Below are 27115 nucleotides of genomic sequence, written 5' to 3'. Positions count from 1 at the left end.
CGTCTGCGTTGGGAGGAAGCTCCGGGCTCTGAAGTCCTGCCTGGTGTGTCTGACCTCCTACTGTGAGACCCACCTGGAGCCCCACGAGAGAGTGGCCGGTCTGAAGATCCACAAGCTGATCGACCCTGTGGAGAACCTGGAGGACAGGATCTGTAAGAAGCACCAGAAACTCCTGGAGATGTTCTGTAAGACTGACAAGAAGTTTCTGTGTCAAGTGTGTTGTGAGGCAGAACGCAAACAACATAATGTTGCTCTTTTAGATATTGAGTCCAGAAATCAAAAGGTAAGATCAAACACAAGACTGTGTTTCACTTTCAACCCCCAATTTTGTGGAAGGAATATTCACGAAGGACCTGAAATGTGATTTGTTCTGTGCAGATCTCCGCTAGGAAAATAATTATGGAGATACAACAGATGATCCAAAACAAGCTACAACAAATGGAGGAGATCAATCAATCAGTTGACGTGACTAAGGTGAGTCCAATCTTTTTGACACTCCTTATTTACAGTTTACATTGTATTCATTTAAAGGTTGCTTTTATCCAAAGTGACATACAAATAGTGCATGGAGAAAACACAGCATAAAACCAAGGAACAGATGTGCATAGATGGATACAGAAAACACCAATATCTACTTATAATTCATGGGCTGCATACTAAGATAACCTTGAGTCCATTAGAGAAACTAAATTAATCTTACTTTGCCATATTTGTCAGATGAATGCAAAGAAAGTGTTGGAAACATGTGACCAGGTCTACACTGCTCTCATCAACTCCATTAAAAAGAACCAGGCTAAACTCATTGGGGAGATAATGGAGAAACAGAAAGCAACACAGACAAGAGCTGAACGCCTCATCCAAGATCTGGAGAAGGAGATTGTGGACCTTCAGAGGAGAAGCACAGAGCTGGATCACATCTTACACACTGAGGACCACTTTCTTGTCCTAAAGGTGGGGGAAGTATTGTTTTTTCCATTGAATTCATTTAGCAGATGCGTTCTTCCAAAGCTATATATACGAATGGTGCTTAGAGAAAGGCATAGGAGATAATCAAGGGCCAGAAGGGCATTGTTCCAACTGTTTTTAGGAGGTCAGATTTGGCTGGTCTATTTAAAAGATTTAGGAATCATAAACATGCAGTGACTTGTAAGGAATACCAGAAGTTCTACATCCAATGATCTCATTCAACAGAGATTCAGTCAAAGTTGTCACCAGCCACCACCAATTAAAGATTGGACGACGATCCATGTTGGCCAAGAGGATTTCTTGAGCTGTGTCAGAAATGCTGTGTGTGAGGTGGAGGGTTTTGTTAGGAGTCAAGCTAATCAGCTTTCAGCCACTGGTAAGTCTGTTGACCTTGATATCTTTACAACATTTTGACTTTCATTTACATTTAATTTCAACAGCATCAAATTACAATGACTATCATTACCATGACTTCAGTAAAATGATCAAAACTTGTTTTATCTTCTCTAGAATTGAAAAGGATGCAGGATTTTGCAGGTATTCAGACATCCTTTACAGTTAATTGTTCAAGGTTCACGTTCAGTCACTTAAATATTTTTGTGTTCTACTTCCTGTATAGTGGACATTACGCTAGATCTCAACACTGCAGGACCCAGTGTCATCATCTCTGAAAATGGAAAGCAAGTCAGGAAATCACGAAAGCTACGCAAGGTTCCAAATAACCCAGAGAGATTCACAAAGGATGTATGCGTCATGGCCAAACAGGGATTCACCTCAGGGAGGCATTACTGGGAAGTAGAAGTGGGGAGTAAAACAGAGTGGAATGTAGGAGTTGCGACTGTGTCTGTGAATAGAAAGGAATCTATTGTTGCCACACCTGACGAGGGTTTCTTCACCATTGGTCTTACAGGTGGTAATGCTTATTATGCCTCGACACAACCTGTAGTCTCATTAATCATTTCTGATCCTCTCCAAATAGTGGGTGTCTTCCTGGATAATGATGTGGGTCAAGTTTCCTTCTTCAATGTAAAGGCTAAGACTCATCTGTTCACTTACAGTGTGGGTAAACTCACAGAGAAGGCCCTGCCCTTTTTTGATCCATGTTGTCATAATGACGGTAAAGATAGCTTCCCCCTTGTTATAAGATGATGTACCTGTGCAGGTAAACCATGAATCAGAGTCTTCTTGGGTCTTCTCCTCTCAAGCCCATCATGGCAAACATATCATGTGATTTTGAAGTTTTGTGAAATTGTTATAAACAATTGTGTTTGATTGTGACAATTGTGATGTGATGTTGATTATGCTTGTGAAAGTACGAGGGTAGAACTAAATAATATTTAATAATAAAAAATAAAAAATAAATCACTTTTAATGTATTTGTCTCTCTGTGTTATGTTTTATGTCATGGAACATTAGATGGCCCTGGAGGGACCTAAAAGAGAGGGGTTCTACAACTGGTCGTTACTTTCTCTGTGCCCAATGGACAATCTTCTTTCGTGTCAAATCTGGGTTCATCATTGTTCTGCTCCAATTTGATCATTCAGTAATTCCTTCAGGTTGTGTGAGCATGGTAGGATTTTTGCTATGTATTTCCCTCCATAATGGTATGGTTTCTTGGTCTCTTGAGAAAAAATCCTGCCTACCTGTCCTCTGTCCCATTTGCGTCTGCTAAATAAATAACATGTCAAATGTAATGTATTTTTTTGGTTGTTCTATTGAATGGAATAATTATTATTGATGGTTTTGGACTGTTTAGTTTTAAGTGAATATCTTTATCTTCACTTTTTCATTAGAATTTATTTTGATGTCTTCGGCATACCAACAACAATTATGATAATCATCCAAGCAATAAAGTGGTTCACTATACAGTTTTATTGACTGGTGCAATGGGTATTCAAACTGTTGACTCACAGAGGCCTAACATGGATTAAGACAATGTGTGACCATATCCATGTGGTATTGTACTTGTGATTTCAAACAACCTCTTTTTTGTGGCTTGTGTGTTTATGGCGTGTGTGTTTGTGTATGTGTGTTTGTGTGTGTGTGTGTGTGTGTTTGTGCACTGGGAGGGAGGTTATGATTGGGTGTGTCCTTGTTGAAAGAGGGAGGGGCTTGGAGTTCCAGGAAGAGAACCTGTCAGAGGACTCACACCCAGAGAGTTCCTGGGTGAAGTCCTTTTGCTCACAGACAAGAAATAAGGGGAAAACAACATGCAAAGTGAGTAGTATCTTAAATCTACGACTATAAAATGTATCCACTGGTACAGGTGGAGTGTTTGTGAACATGTGGCGCTAGGTTCTTTCTCAAAATATTTTTTGGGGAAATACACAGGCTCATTCAGGTCAACCAATACCTGCGACTAAAGCAAATATTAGTTCTCAGTGCTGTTCATTAATGCAGGAAGGAGACAGAAAAGTAAACAGTGTTTCTAGTTGTTAGTTCAACTGTAGCCTAGCTACCCTACCTACTGATACAATTGAATCAGTTTGGTTCACAATTTAGACCAAACTTTCATAAGAAAATCATATTCTTTTTTCGACCACTTAGACAAATCATCACTGCCACACAATGTGGTTTGTCAAAGTTTCAAAACGGCAAACATTCGCAATATTTAAAATGTAGCACTGAACGAACTAGATGGAAAGACGGGAGATGTTGTTTTTTAAATGACATATACGTGCAAGGTGTGAGTGGTCTGTTGGGAACATGAGAGAGCACAAGAAGTCCATGGTTTATTCCCGTTCTTCTGCATTCCTGAGATTACAGCAACACAACAAACAGTCCCATGGATGAACTAGCAAGGGTTTTTAGTTAGTTTGATGGTTCGATTTTCGCAAAAATTGTATAAGTGATATTTTGTCGTGCTCAAAATCTACATATAGCAACCATTGTTTGAGGAACTAACTCTCTCTAATCCTATACGCTCTGATCCTGTCTTGCTCTATGTGTTGCCCTCTCTCTCGTCCTTTTGATCTCTCTTTCTCTTTCTCTTGCTCTCTCTCTCTCTCTCTCTCTCTCTCTCTCTCTCTCTCTCTCTCTCTCTCTCTCTCTCTCTCTCTCTCTCTCCTTCATTCTCCTGTCTCTCACACTCTCTCTGTGTCCCTCTATCCGCCCCTCTCCTCTCCCATCTGTCTCACCCGCCCACACACTCTCACACTACCAGTAATGTCATCTCTCTCTCTCTCAACCCCCCCTCCATCACCTCCTCCTCCTCCCCCCCAGGCGTCAGCTCCCCAGGGGGTCGCGTCCTCTGCGAGGAGCAGTTCCAGTGCTCCATCTGCCTGGAGGTGTTCGTGGAGCCCGTCTCCACGCCCTGCGGACACAGCTTCTGCAAGGCCTGCCTGCAGGGCTACTGGAACCACAGCAAGAAGTTCCAGTGCCCCATGTGCAAGAAGAGCTACTCCAGGCGCCCCGAGCTGAGCATCAACCGCGTCCTCGCCGAGATCTCCGAGCAGTTCCAGGGGCTGACGGTGGCGGGGGGAGGCGGGGCGGGGGCCGCCTCTCCCGGCTCCACCCTCACGCTGGTCCCGGAGGCGGCGCACGGGGAACCGCCGCCGCCGCCGCCGGCGGAGGGCGGGGAGTTTGCGCGGGCGGGGGAGGTGGCGTGCGACTCGTGCATCGGGAGGAAGATGAGGGCGCTGAAGTCGTGCGTGAGCTGCCCCGGGTCGTACTGCGAGGCCCACCTCCGGCAGCACAAGAAGGTGAGCGCCGAGCATCTCTCTCTCTCTCTCTCTCTCTCTCTCTCTCTCTCTCTCTCTCGTGGGGACTTCACACGTTTGTCGTCCTTCCTCCGGGATCCGTCTCTCCCGAGAACTGACGTTCTTTTTTCGCAATCTGTTCCACCGTCCCTCCATTCCTCTGTCCTTCTGTACCTTTCTTATCTCACCTCTTTTATATGCTCCGCCCCTTTCCCCCCCCCCTCCATCCCTCCATCTTCCCTCCACCCCCAGGTGAAGTCTCTGATGTCCCACCGGCTGGTGGCCCCCACCCTGCACCTGGAGGACAAGATCTGCAAGAAGCACGAGCGTCTCCTGGAGGTGTACTGCCGGCACGACCACGTCTGCCTCTGCACCGTCTGCGCCCAGTCCTGCCGCAAGACCCACGAGGTGGTCTCCACCGACCGCGAGTGGAAGAAGAAGATGGTGAGCTCCTGGAAACGTGTTTTCCTGAAACCCGTGCTTCTCTTCAGGGGCAAGGGGGGCGAGGGGTGGGTCCTTGTTGTTACAGATGGTTGAGAATTGTTTGATGGGAAAGGCGTTTGGCCTCTGCTGCACTGAATTTATTGCATCCCGCTCCTCGTTTAATCAATTTTTGATAAGTATTGATTGGCAAATCAGTGAAGAATGATTCTGGGGCTCTTTGAGTGCGGACTAAACGCGGACTAGCCTGTGCTTACTCTGATCTACCGGATCTTGCTCTACTTCCTCTCACTTTTCTCCTTATTCTCTCTCTTCTCTCTCCTCCCTTTCCTCTCTGTCCACCCTCTCCTCCTGCTCGTTTTCTCCCTTTCCTCCCTCTCCTCCTTTCCCCCCCCTCTCTGTCTCCTTCCTCTCCTCTCTTTCCTCCTTCTCTCCCTCTCCTTCCTCTCTCACACAGAGTCACCTGGGGAAGATGCGAGCGGAGCTGAAACACCTCGTCAAGGAGCGAACCAAAAAACTGGAGGAGGTCACGCAGTCCATCAAGGTCATCAAAGTGAGTGCCGGGCCTGAGGGGGTGATGTCATCAAAACGCTCCAACTGCCCGCCCCCCCTCCCCTCCAGATTAACAACGAGCACATTTGACACCGTCCTCATAGCGTGTTCTCCCAGATGGATGACAAACTCTAGACGTGCTCCGGGTTAGTCTCCAGCTCCCAGGCCGTCCGACCGGTGTGACCGGTACAGAAGCCTGCCTGTTGCCGCCCCACCCCAGGTGCCTTTTGGGAAATACCAGGCTGGTCGTTGTGGACCTGGACAATCGAACACAGTACACAGTAATCCATGGCTGGCGAGGGATAGACAAATACACAGGATAGGATGGAGTCGTTTTGGATGGTAACTCACAATGTAGTAAACATTACAAATACAGGCGGTAATGGATAATGAGCATGTAAATAAACGACTTTGAAAGGAATTCAGAGAGCCAGATGCCTGGATGCCACACCCGGAACTCGCACAGCTCAGAGTGCAGGATCGCAATGAACACATACAATACAGGAAAGGTTTCAGTTTTCATAGTTTTTGACACTTTTTTTGACGTAGAGATTTCCTCAGGTATCAACGACAAGTGGGCTCTAATTTCCTGATAGTGTGTTTCTAGTTTCCTGATCTCCTATTGACTGTAAATAGAGAGGATTTCGACTGTGGTCAGTGAGAGCTGTGTTAAAAATACAATAAGGATGAGTTACAGTGGGGGGGTGAAGGTGAGAGCGATATCTGGAGAGGTGACTTCTGCTGACCTCTGGACTTTCAGGAGGCAGGGAAGGGGAGAGAGAGAGAGAGAGAGAGAGAGAGAGAGAGGGGAGGGGGGAAAGGGAGGGAAAGAAGGAGGGGTGAGAGAGGGGAGAGAGAGAGCTGAGAGAGAGATGGGGAGGGGGAGAGAAGAGAATATTCACAACAATGCAGTCATACTGTAGTTACAGTTGCAACATACTCTTGTACGCTGTGCGTCAGGTGGCGTTCTGAAAACGATTCAAAACACGCAGACATTCTCCTGAGACACGTAAGCAGACGTTTCCTTGCGTAGGCGTGAGTGAAGTCAGACCGGTTACGGTGGTTCACCTGGTGAAAGATGACAAGACTCCTGGGAGATGCATTCTGATAAAAACTTAAACCTCAGATGAGCTCACCGTAGAACACGGTGTCTTAAGGACTCCCCCCCCCCCCCCCCGCCCCCAGAGCATGGTAACTCTGGAAGACGTGTGTTTGAGCATGTCTGTCATTCCATACAAACCCTAGCCACCCCCCCTCCACCCCACCCACCCCCCCTCCACCCCCTCCCTCCACCCCCCTCCACAACACCCCCCCTCCACCCCCCCCTCCCTCCACCCCCCCCTCCCCCCCCTCCATCCTACCCCACCCCCCCCTCCCTCCACCCCCTCCACCCCCCCCTCCACCCCCTCCCCCCCCCCCCCTCCACCCCCCCTCCATCCTACCCCACCCCCCCCCTCCCTCCACCCCCCTCCACCCCCCCCCCCCCCTCCACCCCCCCCCTCCATCCTACCCCACCCCCCCTCCACCCCCCAGAGCGGCGCCCAGAAAGAGCTGGAGGAGAGCTGGCAGGTGTACGCGGAGCTCCAGCGGCTGGTGGAGCAGAGCCAGGCCGAGCTGGTGGAGGTGATCTCGTCCCGGCAGCGCGAGGCCGAGCGGCACGCCCAGGAGCTGGCCCGCGGCCTGGAGAACGAGCTGGGCCTGCTCCGGAGGAGGGCCAGCGAGCTGGACGTCCTCGCGCCACAGCACAGGACAAGGTCGTCTTCCTGCAGGTGGGCCGGGCACACACGCGCACACACACCACGCACACACACAGGCCACACACTGGCACACACACACTGGCACACACACACACACAGGCACACACACAGGCACACACACTGCACACACACAGGCACACACACACTGGCACACACACACAGGCACACACACACACACAGGCACACACACTGGCACACACACAAGGGCACACACACAGGCGCACACACAGGCACACACACACACTGGCACACACACACTGGCACACACACACTGGCACACACACTGGCACACACACACAGCACACACACACAGGCACACACACACACTTGAGAGACGGTTAACTACCAGCGGGTGGGTAAGGAAATATATACACACCCACACACCCAGACTAACCTCCCGTCTCCTATCTCTCTCCCATAGAGCTATCTCAACCTGGCGCCCTCCCCCGAGCCTTCTGATTGGTCGGCAGTGAACGTTGACACCGACCTCTACCTTGGCACCCTCCGCTCCACGGTCAGCACCCTGATCGACCGCTTCCAGGAGGAGCTCAAGAGACTGTTCGGGAAAGGTAGAGACAGGAGAGCTTTAGAACCGCTTCGTTTATTTTTTAAGAAACATCATTCCAAAGTGCTCTGTGATCCATGAACGTTTTTCTATTTATGAAAATGTTGTCCGACACATTATGTCCTAGAGTAATGCAAGAACCTAATGACTTGAGTTTAATATTCAGTACTGTAGTCATTTCTTTACTATATTTAGGCTCTTCTACATTTGATCTAAATCATGATCAATTCCTGTTTGACCTCACTTCCTGTGCCCAGAATCTGGGTCAGTGGACTGGCACCTGTAAATAGATGCTGAGTCACACAGATGACAGATGGACCCGCTGTTTGTTTAGTACTCCTGGGTAACCCTGCATGGGAGTTTCCTAGAATTTGAACAACTCCATCCACTGTAATGCCTTAACTCAGCCCAGCCAGGCTGCCCCGAGTTACAAAACGAGGCGACCCAGATCTAGGCGCCAGAATTCAGCCATCTGGTTGTAATGAGCTTCAGACAACAGAGACCTGACAGCAACACACACACACACACACACGAACACACACACACGCCTAACTGACAGCAGCACATGTCTGCCAGAGCAGCAGGTTATCACAGTGCGTGTGTCACTCTGCTTGGCTGTGTGTGTTCCTGCTGTGACGTTGACACTGTGCCCTCTCTCTGTTCCTGCCCACAGAGCTGAGGAAGGTGCAGAGCTATGCAAGTGAGTAGCAGTTTCAATCACATTTACATAATTTACATTATGTCATTTAGCAGACGCTCTTATCCATAGCGACTTACAGTAAGTACAGGGACATTCCCCCGAGGCAAGTAGGGTGAAGTGCCTTGCCCAAGGACACAACGTCATTTTTAGCACGGCCGTGGGAATCGAACCGGCAACCTTCTGATTAGTAGACCGATTCCTTAACCGCTCAGTCATCTGACTCCCAATCACACCGTTGATTTGTCAGGTGAGGGGTGCAATAACTCAGCGGTCATACCCTTTGTTTATCGTGAGGATTTGTGTACATACCAAATTATAGTTAAGGGATATGTCCCTACCAATGTCGAGAGAGCATTAAAACGTCACTACCAATAACAGGGATGGTGTTAGGATGAAGGGTCTCTATAAATGTTCAAACAAGACTGGAAAGTTTACAGCTTACTGCTGCAAAGTTGAGGCACCATGTGGGGGCAGCATTGCACTGTGTGAGTCGGTCTCAAGGTGATTAAACACACATACATACATGAAGAACTGTGGAATAAGTGCTGTTGTAAATGCTCTCTCTCTCTCTCTCTCTCTCTCTCTCTCTCTCTCTCTCTCTCTCTCTCTCTCTCTCTCTCTCTCTCTCTCTCTCTCTCTCCAGGTGAGGTGTACCTGGACCCGGCCACAGCCCAGCGGAACCTGGCGGTGTCCGACGACGGCCGCCAGGTGAGGTACGAGGAATCGCGCAAGGCCTCGCTCAACGAGAGCTCCCGCTGTTTCAGCCCCGCCCTGTTCGTGCTGGCCACCGAGGGCCTCGCTTCGGGCCGGCACTACTGGGAGGTGGAGGTGGGCCACAAGACCGCCTGGACGCTGGGCGTGGCGCGGGCCTCCGCCCGCAGGAAGGGGGAGATCAAGCTGAGCCCGGACGGAGGGTTCTGGTGCCTGTGGCTGAAGAGCGGGGAGGTCAAGGCCCTAGCGTCCTCCAGGCTGACCCTCCACCTGGCCGCTCAGCCCAGCAAGGTGGGGGTGTTCCTGGACTACGAGGGAGGCCAGGTGTCCTTCTACGACGTCAAGACCAGGGAGCACCTGTTCACCTTCGTGGATACCTTCAACGAGAGCCTGTTTCCCATCTTCAGTCCCTGCCTCGCCCAGGAGGGGAAGAACGCCGGCCCTCTCGTCGTCAGTCCGGTCAACCTGAGACCCACCGTCCACTCAGGGAAAATCTGAGATCGACCAGCCAATCGTGGTTGAGATAGAGCCTCAATCTGGTTTATGTCTGCCCAATCACAGTTGCGCTACTTATGATTGACTGCCATACTGTTAAAGACTTTCAGAAGTTTCTCTGCACTCAACTGGACATGAAGGAACTATAAGGATTTTTCCCATTCTTTCAATTTTTTTAGATTTATGTGAGGTACAGATGTTTACTTATGAAGATAAAATCACTTCCGATCTTGCAAATGCACAACTGATTTTCTGGGTATTGATTGCTTCTCAAGGCTAAGGGCTAATTTGAGCTAATGTGAACTACAGTACTGTCTTGTTCTTTTATGTATTGCAGGGTGATAAATATGTACTTTTGTATCTTAATCTGCAGCTGATAAATAAAGATTAATGAATTGGATCGTGTTCCTGCTGAGTCTGAGGAAAGCAAATTTGCATACGTGGTTGGAATGATCTGAAGGGAGAGAACAAAGAACAGGTTTACAACCCAAACAGGAATTTAATCACGGAAATTCATTTCAATAGAGACTTCGAAAGGGAAATCGACAAGACTATTTGAGCAAAACACAGCAAAAAGCTGAGAATCAAGACAGGAGAAAGGAAACAAAGGTGTCAGGGATAAGATGAGCCCTCGCCAGCTTTGTCTAAAGAGTTAACCCAGCCCCCTCAGCTGATAGGGGGTCCTGGGAAGGGAGGTGGAAGCTGGTATCCGGGTTACGGGAGGGGGTAGGGACAGGGGCATATTTTTGGGTCTGGTGGGTGGGGTGGGGGGGAGGGGGGGGAAGGTCGGAGACGGTGTCGATGGCCGTGTCGTGTGTCATTCTTGGCTAGAACGGTCACTGTGGACCGTGAAGCCACTGGAGCAGCTGTCTTCTGGTGAGTCCCTCTGCTAGGCGCTCCCTCTCTCTCCCTCTCCCTCTGTCTCTCTATGTCTCTCTCCCTCTGCCTCTCTCTGTCTCTCTATGTCTCTCTCCCTCTCTGCTCCCCTGTTCCCCCGATGTGGCTTCATGTCTCTGTCACTATACCTTCCTCTGTCGAAGCAAGGTGTTTTTCTTAACTGATCGCAACACGTTTCTTTCAGTTCCTGAGGGTGTTCTTTGGGGTGAGTGAGAGGGGCTGTTGTTTGAACATGTTAAATCGTGTATGAAATACTGGAGCCTGCAACAAACTTCTAAAGAGCTTAGCTTTTCTTTCAGTTGCAACGTCTCGACACTTTTAGATTCTTGACGTTGTGCAATAGGAGGTTCGGACAGAGCTATAAAAGCAAATCATTGAGAATGATGAAAGGATTAGAAAGCTGAGGCCGACTGTTGTTTGTGAGAAACTGCAGAGCAGGGCGCTGGGTAGACCAGTATTTTTGGAAAGATGTTAATCTTGGCTTCTATGAATAGCCAACCTTTCTGGACGAGGATTCATAAACCCTGAGCACTGGTGTTCAAAAGCAGATACACACGCACACACACAGTGCTGACATAGCACAGTGTCTCCCAATCAAACAACTGTGTTGAGCATGGGAGGATTATAGCTGCAGAAAATAACAACACAACTATTCATCACAGTAATGCGACGAACACCTGACATCAGAAAACAGGCCAAACCCAGCTTTACACATTTCAAGTTTTGGAATCATCGCAAACTAATGAGAAAAACTTCAAACTGTATGCCAGAGCATCAAAACATAATTCTGCTCTGTCAGTTACCCAAAATAAATAACGACACCTTATCCACATGGCCTAGTTACCTTCTAGGTCAAAGATACACCTACAACGTCATTGTTCTGGGAATAACCCCCTTTTTCAGTTTTCTCTCCCTTTGAATTACTTGTTTATCTATTTAATGAGTCGAAGTTTCAAGCCAACTCCCTCCCCTCTTCCTGTCCTCTCTCTTATCTCTCTCTCTCCTCTCTCACTCCGTCAGGGAATGGCCTCGACGGGTAAGCTGTCCGAGGAGCAGGTCCACTGCTCCATCTGCCTCGACGTCTTCACCAACCCCGTCTCCATCCCCTGCGGACACAACTTCTGCCAGAGCTGCATTCTGGGATACTGGAGGACAAGCCCCCTGTACCAGTGCCCCATGTGCAAGAAGAGCTTCTACAAGAGACCCGACATCAGCATCAACACGGTCCTGAGAGACATCGCCGAGCAGTTCAAGGAGATCCGCGTGAGGAACACGGAGCAGCAGCAGCAGGAGGAGAAGGAGGAGAAGGCGATGGAGGAGAAGAAGAGGAAGGAGGAGGAGGAGGAGACGTTGTTGAAACAGCAGCAGGAGAAGCTCCTTCAGGAGCTCAAACAGAGGCAGGAGGCGGATCAGAAGAAGAAGGCGCTCCAGCAGGGGTCCCTGGTGACGCCAGGGGAGGTACGCAAAGGACTGCAGGAGGATCTGCCACCCCTGGTTCCTCCACCACCACCCCCATCGGTACCGCCATCTCCAACCCTGGACCCGACCCCGGACCCCAGCCTGGAACCAGCGCTGGACCCCTGCCTGACCCTGTCCCCAGCCCCAGCCCTGGACACAGCCTCCACCTCCACCTCAGCCCCTGCCCGGCCCCCACCCCCAGTCCCGGCCGCGTCGCCCAGTCCCTGGGGCGAGGTGTTCTGCGACGTGTGCCTGGGGGAGCGGCTGACGGCGGTCAAGTCCTGCCTGGTGTGTCTGACGTCGTACTGCGAGGAGCACCTTCGCTCCCACAGCGCCCGCTTCACCAAACACAAGCTGATGGAGCCCGTGGCCAACCTGGAGGACCGGATGTGTCCGAAGCACGAGAGGCTGCTGGAGCTGTTCTGTAAGAAGGATCAGGTGTGCGTGTGCGTGCTCTGCACCGAGACCGACCACAGGGCTCACTTCACCGTCCCCGTCGAGAGGGAATGGACAGAGAAGAAGGTGAGGTGACGTGGGGGAACGCCGGAGGGGGTGGGGGGGGAAATGTAAACGTACAAATGTTGTTTTTTTGTAGCTCCTGTTGTTTGTAACTCCTGATCTACACCCAGATATAGTTCAAGATGTCATCAGAAATCAGTCATATCGACTATATTTTGAGAACTATTTAGTTTGTCGTTAGGTATCCGTGTGGCAAACTGTTTCGAAGAAAACGAACACCAATAGCTCTCAGTCTCACAAAGAACGATAAAAGGATTCGACGGCTGTGTTGATTGGATCGACAGTCAGCAGGAAGAGATCGATGACAGGACGTCGCGGTCAGACAGCTGAGGGAGTTGTCATGTCGTAATCTGTAATCTGTAATAATCTGCACCTCCCTGCCACAGTAAATTCTGTGTTTGTATAACATACATGGCGAATACACCTGATTCTGATTCAGATTCAGATTCAGATTCAGATTCAGATTCTAATCTGACCGCCTGTCCCTTCTCTGGACAGGCCCACCTGAGGAGGACGGAGATGGAGGTGCAGCAGATGATCCAGGACAGGCTCAGGAAGGTGGAGGAGATCAAACACTCGGTGGAGCTCAACAAAGTTAGTACTAGAACCCTCGCCCCACAACCCCACCTTCTGACCCAGTGTTGTAACCATGCCTACCAGCATCCTGACCCAGTGTGGTAACCATGCTTACCATCACCCCAGTCCAGTGCCCAAAGGGAGATTGAGGACAGCATGGCGGTGTTCTCTGAGCTGATCCGCTCCCTCCAGAGGAGCCAGGCTGAGCTGGTTCTGGCCCTGGAGGAGAGGCAGAGGCAGACAGAGAGCTGGGCCCAGGGCCTGATCACCGAGCTGGAGCAGGAGATCGCCGAGCTCAACAGGAGGAACACCGACCTGGAGCGCCTGGGACGCACTGACGACCACATCCACTTCCTGCAGGTGAGCGTCTGCTTCCTGTGGGAGGGAATTTACTTCCTGTAGGTGAGCTTCTGCTTCCTGTGGGAGGGCATTCACTTCCTGTAGGTGAGCATCCACTTCCTGTTGGAGGGCATTCACTTCCTGCAGGTGAGCGTCTGTTTCCTGTGGGAGGGCATTTGCTTCCTGCACTTTGAACAGATAAGACAATACCAGTTTCTAGTTTTTGAAGCACTTTTGTGCTTCATTTCGTGCCATATCAACATAAAGATAAATTTGACCAGTTGATGTGAGGTAAAGAACCGTTAACTCTCATCCTCAGAAACAACCGTAGACATCCTGACAGACCAAACAAGACAATATCTCTTTTCTTCTCTACTGATCCAGAGTTTTCCGTCCCTGCTCACTCCTCCCCACACTAAGGACTGGTCTGAGACCAGCGTCAACACCGAGGTCTGCGTTGGCATCATCAGAAGGGGCGTGGCCAAGCTCGAAGAAACTCTGAGTGAAGAGTTAGAGAAACTGGTTGATACTGGTAGGAACACAGGGCATTATCTTGCGTGCACGATTCAAAGTCGAAACTTGTTCGACTGAAAGGGAGTGTGTGGTAAGTGTTATTCTATATCATATATACTACACGCTACCTATGTACATACGTTTTATTCAGTCTGTTTTATTTTCATTTTACAGAGCTTAAAAGGACTCTCAAATATGCAGGTAAAACGTTCTCAGTTCCACCGAAATGTAAATAAAATCCCCCTCACACCAACGCCATCACCCTCACCTCAGCCTCGTAACGCCTGTACTCCCTGTCCTTCGCTCTCCCAGTGGACCTGACCCTTGACCCCGACACCGCCAACCCTTGGTTGCAGCTGTCGGAGGACCGACGGCAGGTCCGGCACCTCGGGTCGTGGCAGGCCCTCCCCGACAACCCGGAGCGCTTCGACACCGTGGTCATTGTCTTCGGCCACGAGGGATTCTCCTCCGGCCGCCATTACTGGGAAGTTGCCGTGGGCGACAAGGACGACTGGTACCTGGGCGTGGCCAGAGCTTCCGTCAACAGGAAGGGGCGGATCGCCGTGAGCACCGCCCACGGTTATTGGGCCCTGGCGATGAAGAAGGGGCAGGGGTATCGGGTGTCGACAGCCCCGCCTCTGCTACTGACCCTTGACCCCAAACCCAAACGCGTGGGCGTGTATGTGGACTACGAGGAAGGGCAGGTGTCATTTTACGACGTGAGGGCCCGGAGTCACATTTACACATTCATGGATAGTTTCAGAGAGAAGATCTTCCCATTCTTTTACTTGTACTGCTCTGACAAGGCCTCGGATACCATGGTGATTTGTCCTGTCACTGAGAAGACCAAGCTATGCTGAAGAGAAGAACTACAAAAGAAATGCTACTGGACTACAAGTCCCAGAAGGGCCGGAATTAATTTTGTGTGCTAATAACTTGTTAATGTATAGGTTTGAATTTTTCTATTTCTGTTGATTGTGTGTGGTAGTATTTTCTTACATGCAATAGCAGTTCTAATGGATTTATATAAAAGTATAAATAGTTAAATGACAACTAGCCTAAAATTACTTTGATCATATTTTGACCCATGAAAATGGCCCAACATGCTTGAATGTGTCTACTGGACTTTGAACAATACAGTATTTTAATGTATTTACTTGTTATTGCATGTCAAACATGTTCCAAAGAGACTTTACTATACTCTATGTTGCACAAAACTATGACATAGGTTTACAATAATAAAGATTTTGCAACAATAAATGTACATCTTTTGCCCACCTCGTAATGTTTTGTCACATTCTACATTTGTAATTCTTGATAAAAACCAATGTATATGACTTCACAACAAAGGCGATTTTCATGACTTCACAAAAGAGTTTCTCAGGAGGTCTCGCGTTTTTTGACATGTAGCCTACAGTCAATTGTTTGGCTGAGGTGAAGGTAGTCCTGGCTTCGTCCAAAACCTGTCCTGCCGAAGGCTACATCAAAGCCCAGGTATGATTTTCTTTAATAATAATATTTTACAACACGGCAAAGGGATGGTTCATATTGTTGGGAAGTTCTTGAGGAGTTTTCTTTCGTCAGTTTATTTACCGTGAGATATAAGTTGTTTGTGTGAGATATTATGTTGCATGCACACACAATGAGTCATCCAGCACCTGACAGGGTGGAGAACAGTCACCTGATTTAACCAGCCAATGAAACAACACTTTGTTTGTAAAGAAGCCAAGAATCTATTTGCCTACAAATCCTCCACCTGTGTGACACTTTCCATAATCCACTTTAATAGCGTTGCTTACAATCCCCCTCAATAGTACACGCTGGAAGACCACAGACATTCATGAGGTCATTTCTCTCCTGTAGCAATGTCTTCATTGACCTTTGACCCCAGTCTCCTGTCCAGGAAGCAGTTCCAGTGTTCCATCTGCCTGCAGGTGTTCACCGACCCGGTCACCACTCCCTGTGGACACGCTTTCTGCAAGGCCTGCATTGGACAGAAGTGGAAGGCCACAGAGGCGTGCCAGTGTCCCAAATGCAACAAAAGATTTTACGGAAGACCCGAGGTCTCCACGAATTCAGTTCTAGAGGAGATTTCCGTGCAGATCAAAAAAAGGAAACTCCAAGTACCAGAATGCTTTGCGGAAGCTTGGGAGGTGGCATGTGACGTCTGCGTTGGGAGGAAGCTCCGGGCTCTGAAGTCCTGCCTGGTGTGTCTGACCTCCTACTGTGAGACCCACCTGGAGCCCCACGAGAGAGTGGCCGGTCTGAAGATCCACCAGCTGGTCGACCCTGTGGAGAACCTGGAGGACAGGATGTGTAAGAAGCACCAGAGGCTCCTGGAGATGTTCTGTAAGACTGACCAGAGGTGTGTGTGTGTGCTGTGCGTCGAGGCAGAACACAAGTCTCATGACACTGTGCCAGTGGAGGAATTGGGAGGGAAAGTAAAGGTAGGAAAAAACTTTTCTTTTTTTTTACACACACTCTAGAATGTTCTGCTTAAACAATTCTCAGATGAACAAAAAATCTTCTTCTCTTTTCCATAGGCTGAGCTTGGGTCCACGAAGATGAAGATTCAGCAGAAGATCCAGACAAGACTGGAGAAGGTGGAGGAGATCAAGAAAGCAGTGGAGCACAGTAAAGTAAGGCCCCGCCTTCCAAAAATAGACTTTAAAAAAACGTATAACCTCTTTAGTTCTTTCCCTCGACTCCAACCATTATTTTCCCCCTCGACTCCATTAGGTCAATTCTGAGAAGGAAGTGGAGGACAGTGGCAAGGTCTTCACTCTAAAACTCGAAAGAAAAGACAAGCTAAACTTCGCCGTGTGATACAGGAGAGGCAGAAGGCAGAAGATGAGTGGGCGAAATACCTCATAAAAACTCTGGAGGAAGAAATCGCTGAGCTACGGAAGGAAAGCACTGAGCTGGAGCAGCTCTCACTCACTGAGGACCCCCTGCTCCTCCTACAGGTCAGTGTCCCCCATCGCACGTCAAGCTAGCCTAGCGACGACAAAACTATCTAAGAATGCACTTGCAATCCCTGGATTGATGCTGATTCGTAATGACATCTTCCTGCAGAGCCATCCTCCGCTTGGCGTGTCTCTGTCCACTAAGAAGTGGTCCAGGGTCCATGTTCACACAGACCTGTGTGTGGGGACTGTGAGGAGAGCTTGGGCTCAGATAGAGGAGACAATCAAGATGGAGGTCAAATCATTCACCGACACAGGTAAGATCTGAACGATGTACTTGTGACTGCGTGTAGTGTCACTATGTTTTACTTTACACGTTATTTTTGTCCACAGAGCTGAAGAGAATGCAGAGATTCAAAGGTGTGTCTAGTAAGAATAACCGTTTTGTCTTCAAATACAAAGGGACTGTTATGTGTTTTTATACCGATTAAAGCCTACTGAGATGTATTTGTGTCTACAGAGGATGTTAAGATGGACGTCAACACCGCAAGCTGCAGACTGAAACTCTCTGGGAGGGAAAAAGATCAAATATGCCAAAGTGTCCCAGGTGTTACCTGAGCAGTCAGAGAGGTTCACCTTCTACTCAGCCGTTTTGGGGGAGAAGGGCTTCAACTCCGGACGCCATTACTGGGAGTTTGCGGTCGGCGCGTATGGGCGGTGGGAGGTCGGCGTTGCCACGGAAAAGGTCAACAGGAAGGACGCGGTCGCGAAGAACTCCAAAAATGGCTTCTTTGCTCTCTCAAAGAGTGGATTCTGGGAGTTTGAGGCTCTTTCCTCGCCCTCGACCACCCTCCACCTCACCCCCAAGCCCAGACAGGTGGGCGTGGATGTGGACTATGAGAAGGGGCAGGTGTCTTTTTACGATGTTACCATGATGACGTCCCACATCTTCTCATTTTTTGGACAATCCTTCACCGGGAAACTGTACCCTTACTTCTACCTTTACAGTATGGCCAGGAAATCCGAATCACTGGTCCTTAGCTGAAAGACATGCGACAGGTGCTACTGTCCCTTTAAGACAAGGGAAATTGCTGAGTCCAGGCAGAAAGTGCCTGATAGGCCAGCTCTTATCTGGTGTGGTGAGCTCAAGTCGTCTTATGTTGCTTGGTGTCCTGGATGCTGGTCCCTCTGCTATGGTGTAGTTCCACTGCACACTCTTCTATACTAAGGTTACCAAGTTACATGCATCGCCTCATGACTGACTTCCCTTGTGATTTACTGATCTATTAAACTTACACACTTCTCAAGTACAGAGAATCTTGTGCAGCTCCTGAATGTCAAGCTGAAAGAGAGTCAAAGGCAAAATGTTTTGCAGTTAGTACGTCTCTATATGCGTGCCCTTTTGGGGCTCTGTTGAAAAGTATGCTAAGTGTTTCTAAACAAAACGGTGAGGAAATGCATCCGTGTGCGTCATGTTTATGAGACAAAGTTTATGAGAACAAGCAGGCCAGAGTTAGAAACCGTGCTGTGTCCATAGTCCAGAAGAACCGCCTCTTTTTACTAGATAGTCAAGACAAGGAGTGCTCAGGCCCGTATGGGAGGGCAGTCCTCTAACCAGTCAGCCTTCTGAAAACACACTCTTGTTGAGACTATCCAGGACTGGTACCTGGTCTTTAGTAGGACACAGGTAAGTGGACCTTTATTCTTTGTATTACCAGGTTTTACCAGTCAATTACAAAATATTATTTGTACAATACGGCCTGTCACCAGAGAAAGGCCTTTGTAGGGAAAGGGGGAAATTTCTGGGAAATTAAGATTAGAACAAATAGAACAAAACAACAGAAAATATGGACCAACCTGTTATTTTCTAAATGAGAACTTGTAGAAACGTGTCAATATTTAGTCCAAGGTATTTGAATACACATCGAAGGGTTGTCATAGGCTCAGCCAAGATGTTCTGCATTTAACTGTTTGTTGTGGTTGAGATATATCGTAGACTGAAGAGAGTTTCTAGATTTTTTTGTGTTTGTGTCCAGTCAACAGGACACCAACAGAACACATGGTACATGAACCAATACAATGTGATAATGATTGTTCAGATTCTGGCCAAAGGATCAGATTAAAGTTAGAAAAGAACGGATGTACATTTTATGCTGGCTTTTGAAGGGTTAAACGGAGCATTTCCTCGTACGGCAAAGTCATCTTGATCACATGTTTTATGGTAACACTTATGACGTTGCTCTTGCAACATTTCCAATCCAGAGTAACAGTAAATGATAAAACCGCCAGCCAAACTTGAACCCATTCAGGATGTTCCTCAAAGATCAAAGGCTGCTCGCGTCAATATAAGTTGCGCAACGGCCCGCGCTTTAACCCCATCTCGTCCTCCAGCAGTCATGTCTGACGGTGGGCCACTTCCATGCTGCATCTGCCTGAACGCGTTCACGAGCCCGGTGTCCATCCCCTGCGGTCACCGCTTCTGCCTGGCCTGCATCGGAGAGTACTGGAGGCTCCACCCAGTGTGTCAGTGCCCCCTCTGCAAGGCCATCTTCCCCACCAGACCCCAACTCTCCCCGGTGCACACGACCCAGGGAGACGCCACCCGACCTGGGGCCTCGGCGTCCGGCTCGCCCCCCCCGAGGCCCGGAGAGGTGCCGTGTGACGTCTGCGCGGGGAGACGTCGAGCGGCCGTCAAGTCCTGCTTGGTGTGCCTGGAGTGTTACTGCGAGGCCCACCTGGATCCTCACTACCGGGATGCCGCTCTCTGGCGCCACCAGCTGGTGTCGGTGTGGAAGGACCTGGAGGAGGCCGTGTGCAGGGTGCACGGCAGGAGGCTGGACCGCTTCTGTCGGAGCGATCAGACCTGCGTCTGTGCCATGTGCGCTCGGGAAGACCACAGGGGGCATCGGGTGGTGTCCGTCGCCAAGGAAGCCGTGGGGAAAAAGGTTAGGAAAATCAATTCAATAATAAGTGTTATGCCATGGTCTGGGTGAATACTCGATTCTGATTGGCTGCAGGGGTGTCCATTATCAGGTGATATTGTACACCTCGTCGGGCATTATCCCTTACTTGGACTTTGAGGAACTTATTGATAACTAATAGAATATGTGTTTCTCATTACTAATTTGGTTGTAATTGCTGATGGACGCTATCTATCCATCCATCCATCCAATCTAATCCTTTGCTCTGATCTCCAGGTAAATCTCAAGAGATCCATGTCGAGGGTTCATCAGGTGATCCAGGAGCACCAGAAGAAGGTGGAGGAGATCAAGCAGTCCCTGGAGGACGCCAGCAGGGGGGGGCAGGTGGCCAGGAGACAGGGCGAGGGACTCGTCAAAGACCTGGAGCAGGAGGTCGCAGAGCTTCAGAGGAGAAGCACTGAACTGGAGCAGCTCTCACACACTGAGGACCCCCTCCACCTTCTACAGGTCATTACCCCCTTCCTCCCCCTCCCTTCACCTCCCCTCCCCCTCCCTTCACCTCCCCTCCCCATACCTCCACCTCCCCTCCCCTCCACCTCCCCGTCCCTCCACCTCCACCTCCCTTCACCTCCCCTCCCCTCCACCTCCCCTCCCTCCCCTCCCCTCCACCTCCCCTCCCCTCCCCTCCCCTCCACCTCCCCTCCCCTCCCCTCCCCTCCACCTCCCCTCCACCTCCCCTCCCCTCCCCTCCCCTCCCCTCCACCTCCCCTCCCCGTCCCTCCACCTCCACCTCCCTCCACTTCCCCTCCCTCTACCTCCACCTCCAGGCAGGTGGCGCCCTTTCTCCCCCTGCATCTTACTTTGTTAATGCACTCTCGTATTTAGGAATGACTGATGGTAGACAATCAGAAGTCCTGGGTGGATCCCTGTGATTAGGCCCTGACATGGTGTGTGCAGGGAAACACAGTATGATCTGGGGTTGAGTCCCACGTGTCTACTAAGGTTTGAGTTCCTTTTCTTTTTTCTTCACAGAGATTTCCGTCGTTTTCCTCTCCTCCGCACGTCAAGGACTGGTCTCTCTCCATCAAGTCTCTGTTTCAAGACCTGCGGGAGAAGCTAGAGATATCCTGACAGCACAGAGATGAACTCTGTGAGATGAACTGTGAGTCAGATGGCTGAACGGTTAGGGAATAGGGCTATTAATCAGAAGGTTGCTGGTTCGATTCCTGGCCGTGCAAAATGACGTTGTGTCCTTGGGCAAGGCACTTCACCCTACTTGCCTCGGGGGGAATGTCCCTGTACTTACTGTAAGTCGCCATGGATAAGAGTGTCTGCTAAATGACTAAATGTAAACTCTGTAAATGTGTATGTAAATGTCTATTCTATGGAATACGGAAGTGCTAGTATAGTATAATGTTTTATTTTGCATAGAGACATCTTTTTTCATAACTGCACTGTATGTGAATGTGGAATCGGTGTTGAAAATGTTGCCAATGTTAAGAATAGTCTATCTGTTTATCCTATTTATTGGTTAGCACTGGGTTTTGATACTTTGAACCTTACTACCTCCTGTGAATGAATGTGATTTATGCAATATTAATAAAAATCTTGATTTGTACCAGCCTCTTGTTGTCAGTAAAGGAAGAAGGTGGAATTTGATATATCTGTCAAAGTGAATGCTGCCCTAATGTTTGTTTTACAGACAAATGTAATCTTTAAGTACATTGCGTCCTCAAAAGTAGTTGACTTGTGTTCACCTTCACAAGCAAACAAACACCCACAGAGACAACCTTTAGATTAGTATAAAAAGTAGATATGCAAACAGATGTGGCCCTTTTACAGAGAAAGGGAAGTAGTTTACGATCCTTTGGAGAGAAACGAAACTCAACTTGTACAATGGGCAGGAAGGAGTGAGAGGGAGAGTGAGAGGGAGAGAAAGGGAGAGAGAGCGAGATAGAGAGAGAGAGAGAGAGACAGAGAGAGAGAGAGAGAGAGAGAGAGAGAGAGAGAGAGAGAGAGAGAGAGAGAGAGAGAGAGAGAGAGAGAAAAAAAAACTAAACACAGACAGTATAAGAGAGATAGAGAGAGAGAGAGTCACATCCCTGCACCTGTGAGGTAAGATCTGCTCTGCTTCTCTACTTTAAAATATATTTGTTGCTAAAACAATTGGTCCATTTTATTTATGTTACAGTTTATTCATTATTTAGTAACTTCATTGTTGGCACAGTTTGCTTACAAAATGTTGTAAACTATTTAATTGTCTTTACCTTACTGAGCAAATTAACTCGAGCAAACAAGTTATATGATATGTTTATATGATATGTTAATGATAACAACGACTTAAATAATTGTTTCGGTCTGTCATCAGTATAGTATTGAAAAGCATTTACAAATAGCAGTTGATCGAGGCTTGGGCTGTGCTCCTGAAGTGGAAATTGTTCCACCTGAAGTGTGATACTGCAGGAGTTTGTCTGTGTGATTTACCTAACGTACATGAAGGCTGGAAAGATGATCTGTTTGATCCTCTCCATTCGCTTTTCCTGGTTGAGGAGGAAGAGACGGATTAGTAACCTGTGGCTCCTCCTGCTGTGGGGGGGGGCTGGTCTGTGTGTTGATGTGTTTGGAGGTTTGACTTTGAGTTGTTGTGTCGGTTAGTTACCACTAGAGGGCAGTGACACACTGCATTGACCCTCATGTACTTTAAAATGACGATGGCTCGTTCAGCTCATTCAGTTCCAGTGGGAAGTTCTGAATAGTTCTACATTATTGGGGTACAAGTTGGTTGCGTGAATCTCAGTCAGTAGCAGAAAAAGTGAGCTTGAGAGTCCAATTCACGCAATAATGTGTTCATTCCCCTTCCGACACCAATCAGACATGGCCTCCGCTCTCTTCGCCCCCTCCACCTCCTCGACGGCGTTCTCCTGCACGCCCGTCCTGATCGGAGACCACCTGATGTGTTCCATCTGCTTGGACCTGTTCGAGGACCCCGTCACGACTCCCTGCGGTCACACCTTCTGCAAGGGCTACCTCGAAAGGAACATGGCGCTCAACGACCTGGTGTGTCCGCTCTGCAAGGACCACCTGCGGAGGAAACCGGAGGTCAACATCATCCTGAGGGAGCTGATCCAGGAGCTGAAGAGAGCCCAGAGCAAGAGGGACGACCACCTGATGGAAGGAGACCCAGGGGAGGTGAGCTCTGTTTCTGATTGGCTGATTGAATGGCGGATTGTAGTCATCGACTGAGTAACGGTTTGATCGGCTTTTCGCATTGGTTGGTTGGTTGGAAGGACGAATGGATGGATGAATAGATAGATGGATCGGTGGATGAATGAATGAATGAGTAGATGAATGAATGAGTGGATGAAGTAGATGAATGGATTCGTTGGATGGATGGATGAATAGATGGATCAGTACAGTAGAGAAGCCGGCAAAATGGATGAGACACCATCCACAGCACACACCCAGAAAACTCAAATGGTGTAAACGTCTTTCTCCCTCAGGTGACGTGTGACGTCTGCACCGGGAGCAAGCTCCGAGCCCTGAAGTCCTGCCTGGTGTGTCTGACCTCCTACTGTGAGACCCACCTGGAGCCCCACTTCCAGGCCCGGAGGCTGAAGGGCCACAGGCTGGTGGCCCCCGTGGAGGACCTGGACGGGCGGGCCTGCCTGACTCACGGGCGCCCCCTGGAGCTGTACAGCCGGGAGGACGAGCGCTGCGTCTGCGCTCTCTGTCTGGAGGAAGGTCAAGAGGTCGTCTCCACGGAGACCGAATGGGAGAAGAAGAAGGTGACTTCCGTTTGTTTGTGAGGCGTGACGTGTTGTTGGCTGACGTTGCCTTACATGTATATTGTGTTTGTGTGTATGTGTGTATGTGTGTGTGTGGGTGTGTGTGTGGGTGTTTGTGTGTGTGTGTGTCGCAGGCTGAGTTGGAGGAAACGATAGCCGGGATCCGACAAAAGGTCGACGAGAGAAAAAGAAAACTGAAGGAGATCAATGAATCTGTCGAGAACTGCAAGGTGAGAGCTAGCAATGAGAGAAAGAGAAAGAGAGAGAGAGAGAGAGAGAGAGAGAGAGAGGGAGAGAGAAAGAGAGAGAGAGAGAGAGAGAGAGAGAGAGAGGGAGAGAGAGAGAGAGAGAGAGAGAGGGAGAGAGGGAGAGAGGGAGAGAGAGAGAGAGAGAGAGAGAGAGAGGAAGTGACTAGAGGGAAACGAAAGAAAGAGAGAGAGAGGGGAAGAGAGAGAGAGAGAGAGAGGGGAAGAGGGGAAGAGGGGAAGACAGAAGTGAAAACGTCAGCAGGGTGGAGATCCCGCACAGCACCAGGAGTTCAAACCCGCTCCTGAGAGACGATCCCTCTCCTCAGGCCCGGCTGGACCGCGAGCGGAGGCACATCCAGGCCGCGTTCGGCGCCGTCATGGCCGCCGTGCTGGAGGCTCAGGAGCATGCCCTGCGGCCCCTGGAGGAGCGCCAGGAGAGCCTGGTGAGGGAGGGGGACCGGCTCTGCCTGGAGCTGCAGGGAGACGTCAGCAGGCTGGGAGAGGCCGTCTCAAAGATGGACGACATCGCCAACATCGAGGACCACATCCTCTTCCTCCAGGTGAGAACAGGGGATGGGGGGGGGCTTAGGGAAGGAAGTCCTGAGGAGCGTTAGGGAAACCTCCTTAGGCCTCTTGTCCAGTATGCATGTTTAGCTGCCATGAAGGATACGTTTGAAGTGTAGGTTTTATTATCGTTAAATATATATTTTAGAGATAGAGATACTCTAGAGATAGAGAATAGACAGGACTTGTAGGAGAAAGAGAGAGAGAGAGAGAGAGAGAGAGAGAGAGAGAGAGAGAGAGAGAGAGAGAGAGAGAGAGAGGGAGAGAGAGAGAGAGAGAGGGTGGAAGACATGCAGAAATGGTGTGAGCTGGAATCGAACCAGGGGCCACTGCATTTACACTCTATCCAGAGAGCCCCTGATCTGGTTGGGTAACTTAGCGGTGGACCTGCTCTCCATGCATGGAAAAACCTGCAACAATGACACGGTTGCATCCTGTACCCACGAGAGCGTTTACACCCGTGCTGCTCTAACAAGTCACGTGACACCTCCATCCAATCAGACGTTCCCGTCCCTGTCGGGCCTGGCCAACGGCAGAGACTGGACCGCCGTTTCCGTGGACACGTCGCTGTCTTTCGGAACGCTGAGGGGCGTCTCCTCCGCGCTGACGGAGAGGACGCAGCAGGAGCTGGAGAAGCTGACCTCCGTGGGTGAGACACCCCTCTCTCTTTTACATCCCTCTCTTTCTTACCTCTCTCTATCGCTCTCTCGCTCTGTCTGAGTTTAGCTACGGTGAGGAGTGAAGAAGACATCCCTCTTAATGATGATGACCTGTTTGTTTGTTTGTTCTCAGAACTTGAGAGGATCCAGAAATTTGAAGGTATGCTTTTACAAACTAAAGACATCATCTAGGGAAAGCCTTGTCCTACAAAGTTATTTGAACACCGTTTAAAACCCCATTTTCCCCCATTTTCTATCATTATAGTGTACATTCTTTTTTGTATCCGCTAAAGTCCATTTCCACCTCAACCTGTGTGTGTCCCAAACAGTTGCCGTGACGTTGGACACGGACACGGCTAACGCCCAGCTGGCCGTGTCGGCGGACGGGAGAGAGGTGAGGCACGGGGCGAGCGCCCAGGAGCGCCCCGACGCCCCCGGACGCTTCGACCTCTTCGCCAGCGTCCTCGCCGTCAACCGCCTCAGCTCCGGACGCTCCTACTGGGAGGTGGAGGTCGGAGACAAGACCGGCTGGGACCTGGGCGTCGCCAGCGAGGACGCCAACCGGAAGGGGAAACTGACTTTGAACCCGACGAACGGTTACTGGGCCATAGTGCTGTATAACGAGGACCAGTACGGAGCCCTGGAGGATCCACCCACCCTGCTCCACCCCAGGGACAAGCCCCGGAAGGTGGGGGTGTTTGTGGACTACGAGGAGGGGCTGGTGTCCTTCTACGACGTGGAGGCCGGGGCTCATATCCACTCCTACACTGGGTGTGGCTTTACAAGGAGCCTCTACCCCTACTTCAGTCCACACCTTCAACTCAATGAGAAGAACGGAGGTCCTCTGACTATCTCACCTGTCAAACATCGATAGTGTTGGAACTCTGGATTCAAAACTAGATAACCTCAACGAAGTGTAATGTTATTAGCCTGTGTGAAGGCATGATTGATATGTTTTTTATTTACTTTGTATGGTGAAAGTTTTACACTTGAACACTGCATTCATGCCCTTTTATATATATTTTTGGTATAAATAGTTAACATTCTGCTGATAATGTACAATATATGCAAAGAAAATGCTATTACGTTTTATAGTTAAGTGCATTTGTGTTTCAGTTTTTCAATGAATTATTGATTCTCATAAAAATCATGTGACTTTTAGGTATCACTGAATTAAACAGGCTAAAGTACAGCAAGGTGGAATAGGACCTTATTGAAACAAAAGCAAAGAAGAATCAATGAAAAAAATACTGAACGTGTTCCGTTAACTAGGGGATTGTATGTCTCAGTGGTTAAAGTATTTGACTGCAGATTAAGACGTTGCAGGTCCATCATGAATAAAAACATCAATGTATTTGTGTGAAGACTTTATTCTTTAAAAGATGCATGATTGTCAGCTAAGCAGGAAATGCATTCTGAAATAAACAGACTGCTACATCCTAGTCAGCACTGAGAAGGAAGCCACTGAAAGTGGTGTGGTCAAAGCCGTACCCCCAAACGTGAGAATTAGCGGCCATTACTAAGTACCCCTGGTCCCCCTCGTTCAGCTCCAGGGTCACTGCGTTTCCCCAGATGTCAGCCCCATCCTCAGCTTGGTGATCTGACGTCATGACGATGTGTTTTCCATCCTTGTATAGATATAACCGGGCTATCTCATGGCCTTGTGCATGATAGAAGTAACAGAAATAGTACACCCCTTTCACTGGGGCGGTAAAGATGCCCGTGGACAACAGTTTACATTCTGCAGATAATGTACCATGAAGATATGCAAAACAATTCTATGACATTTTACATTTTCATTACAGTTAAGTGCGTTGGTGTTCAGTGTTTCACTGAATTATTGAT

At 49.2% G+C, this 27115-nt stretch overlaps 5 protein-coding genes across 9 annotated transcripts; all 5 read left to right on the top strand.

The window, feature by feature from the left end:
* The first annotated feature begins 6 nt into the window (after positions 1–6).
* On the top strand, positions 7–2342 carry LOC134009895 (zinc finger protein RFP-like). Its single transcript, XM_062449654.1, has 6 exons — positions 7–283; positions 379–474; positions 718–951; positions 1192–1342; positions 1477–1503; positions 1586–2342. Exons 1-6 carry the CDS (start codon positions 179–181, stop codon positions 2113–2115), a joined length of 1143 nt encoding a protein of 380 aa, XP_062305638.1. The 5' UTR covers positions 7–178; the 3' UTR covers positions 2116–2342.
* Positions 2343–3028: 686 nt separating this feature from the next.
* Positions 3029–10285, top strand: btr12 (bloodthirsty-related gene family, member 12). The gene is given in 9 exon segments (XM_062449662.1): positions 3029–3183; positions 4189–4667; positions 4917–5108; positions 5563–5658; positions 7191–7391; positions 7394–7426; positions 7836–7983; positions 8653–8679; positions 9323–10285. Coding segments are annotated over 9 exon segments (1749 nt in total). The 5' UTR covers positions 3029–3176; the 3' UTR covers positions 9889–10285.
* A 374-nt stretch (positions 10286–10659) lies between these two features.
* Positions 10660–15451, top strand: si:dkey-46i9.6 (E3 ubiquitin-protein ligase TRIM7). 2 transcript variants are annotated; one of them, XM_062449776.1, is made up of 7 exons: positions 10660–10761; positions 11803–12762; positions 13258–13353; positions 13462–13695; positions 14059–14206; positions 14362–14388; positions 14500–15451. In XM_062449776.1, the coding sequence occupies exons 2-7, from the start codon at positions 11806–11808 to the stop codon at positions 15045–15047; spliced, it is 2010 nt and encodes a 669-aa protein (XP_062305760.1). In that variant the 5' UTR covers positions 10660–10761; positions 11803–11805; the 3' UTR covers positions 15048–15451. The 2 variants fall into 2 exon arrangements, with proteins under 2 accessions (XP_062305760.1, XP_062305759.1); XM_062449775.1 differs by lacking the exon at positions 10660–10761 and adding an exon at positions 10810–10987.
* Positions 15452–16052: 601 nt separating this feature from the next.
* Positions 16053–21630, top strand: LOC134009918 (E3 ubiquitin-protein ligase TRIM47-like). 4 transcript variants are annotated; one of them, XM_062449692.1, is made up of 7 exons: positions 17015–17153; positions 17263–17410; positions 17487–17513; positions 17614–18780; positions 19488–20038; positions 20291–20521; positions 21047–21630. In XM_062449692.1, exons 5-7 carry the CDS (start codon positions 19490–19492, stop codon positions 21143–21145), a joined length of 879 nt encoding a protein of 292 aa, XP_062305676.1. In that variant the 5' UTR covers positions 17015–17153; positions 17263–17410; positions 17487–17513; positions 17614–18780; positions 19488–19489; the 3' UTR covers positions 21146–21630. The 4 variants fall into 4 exon arrangements, 3 of the variants coding, with proteins under 3 accessions (XP_062305676.1, XP_062305678.1, XP_062305675.1); XM_062449694.1 differs by having other exon boundaries at positions 19485–20038; XR_009928285.1 differs by lacking the exons at positions 20291–20521; positions 21047–21630 and adding exons at positions 16053–16634; positions 16731–16826 and having other exon boundaries at positions 16927–17153; positions 17614–19621.
* A 1241-nt stretch (positions 21631–22871) lies between these two features.
* Positions 22872–26618, top strand: LOC134009917 (E3 ubiquitin-protein ligase TRIM39-like). Its single transcript, XM_062449690.1, has 7 exons — positions 22872–23203; positions 23515–23799; positions 23934–24029; positions 24374–24607; positions 25113–25260; positions 25404–25430; positions 25600–26618. Exons 1-7 carry the CDS (start codon positions 22889–22891, stop codon positions 26142–26144), a joined length of 1650 nt encoding a protein of 549 aa, XP_062305674.1. The 5' UTR covers positions 22872–22888; the 3' UTR covers positions 26145–26618.
* The last annotated feature ends 497 nt before the right edge of the window (positions 26619–27115 follow it).

This window comes from Osmerus eperlanus, chromosome 23, assembly GCF_963692335.1.
Source record: "Osmerus eperlanus chromosome 23, fOsmEpe2.1, whole genome shotgun sequence".
Taxonomy (NCBI): Eukaryota; Metazoa; Chordata; class Actinopteri; order Osmeriformes; family Osmeridae; genus Osmerus; species Osmerus eperlanus.
The sequence above is the reverse complement of the archived record's forward strand: the minus strand, read 5'-3'. Positions and strand labels throughout refer to the sequence as shown.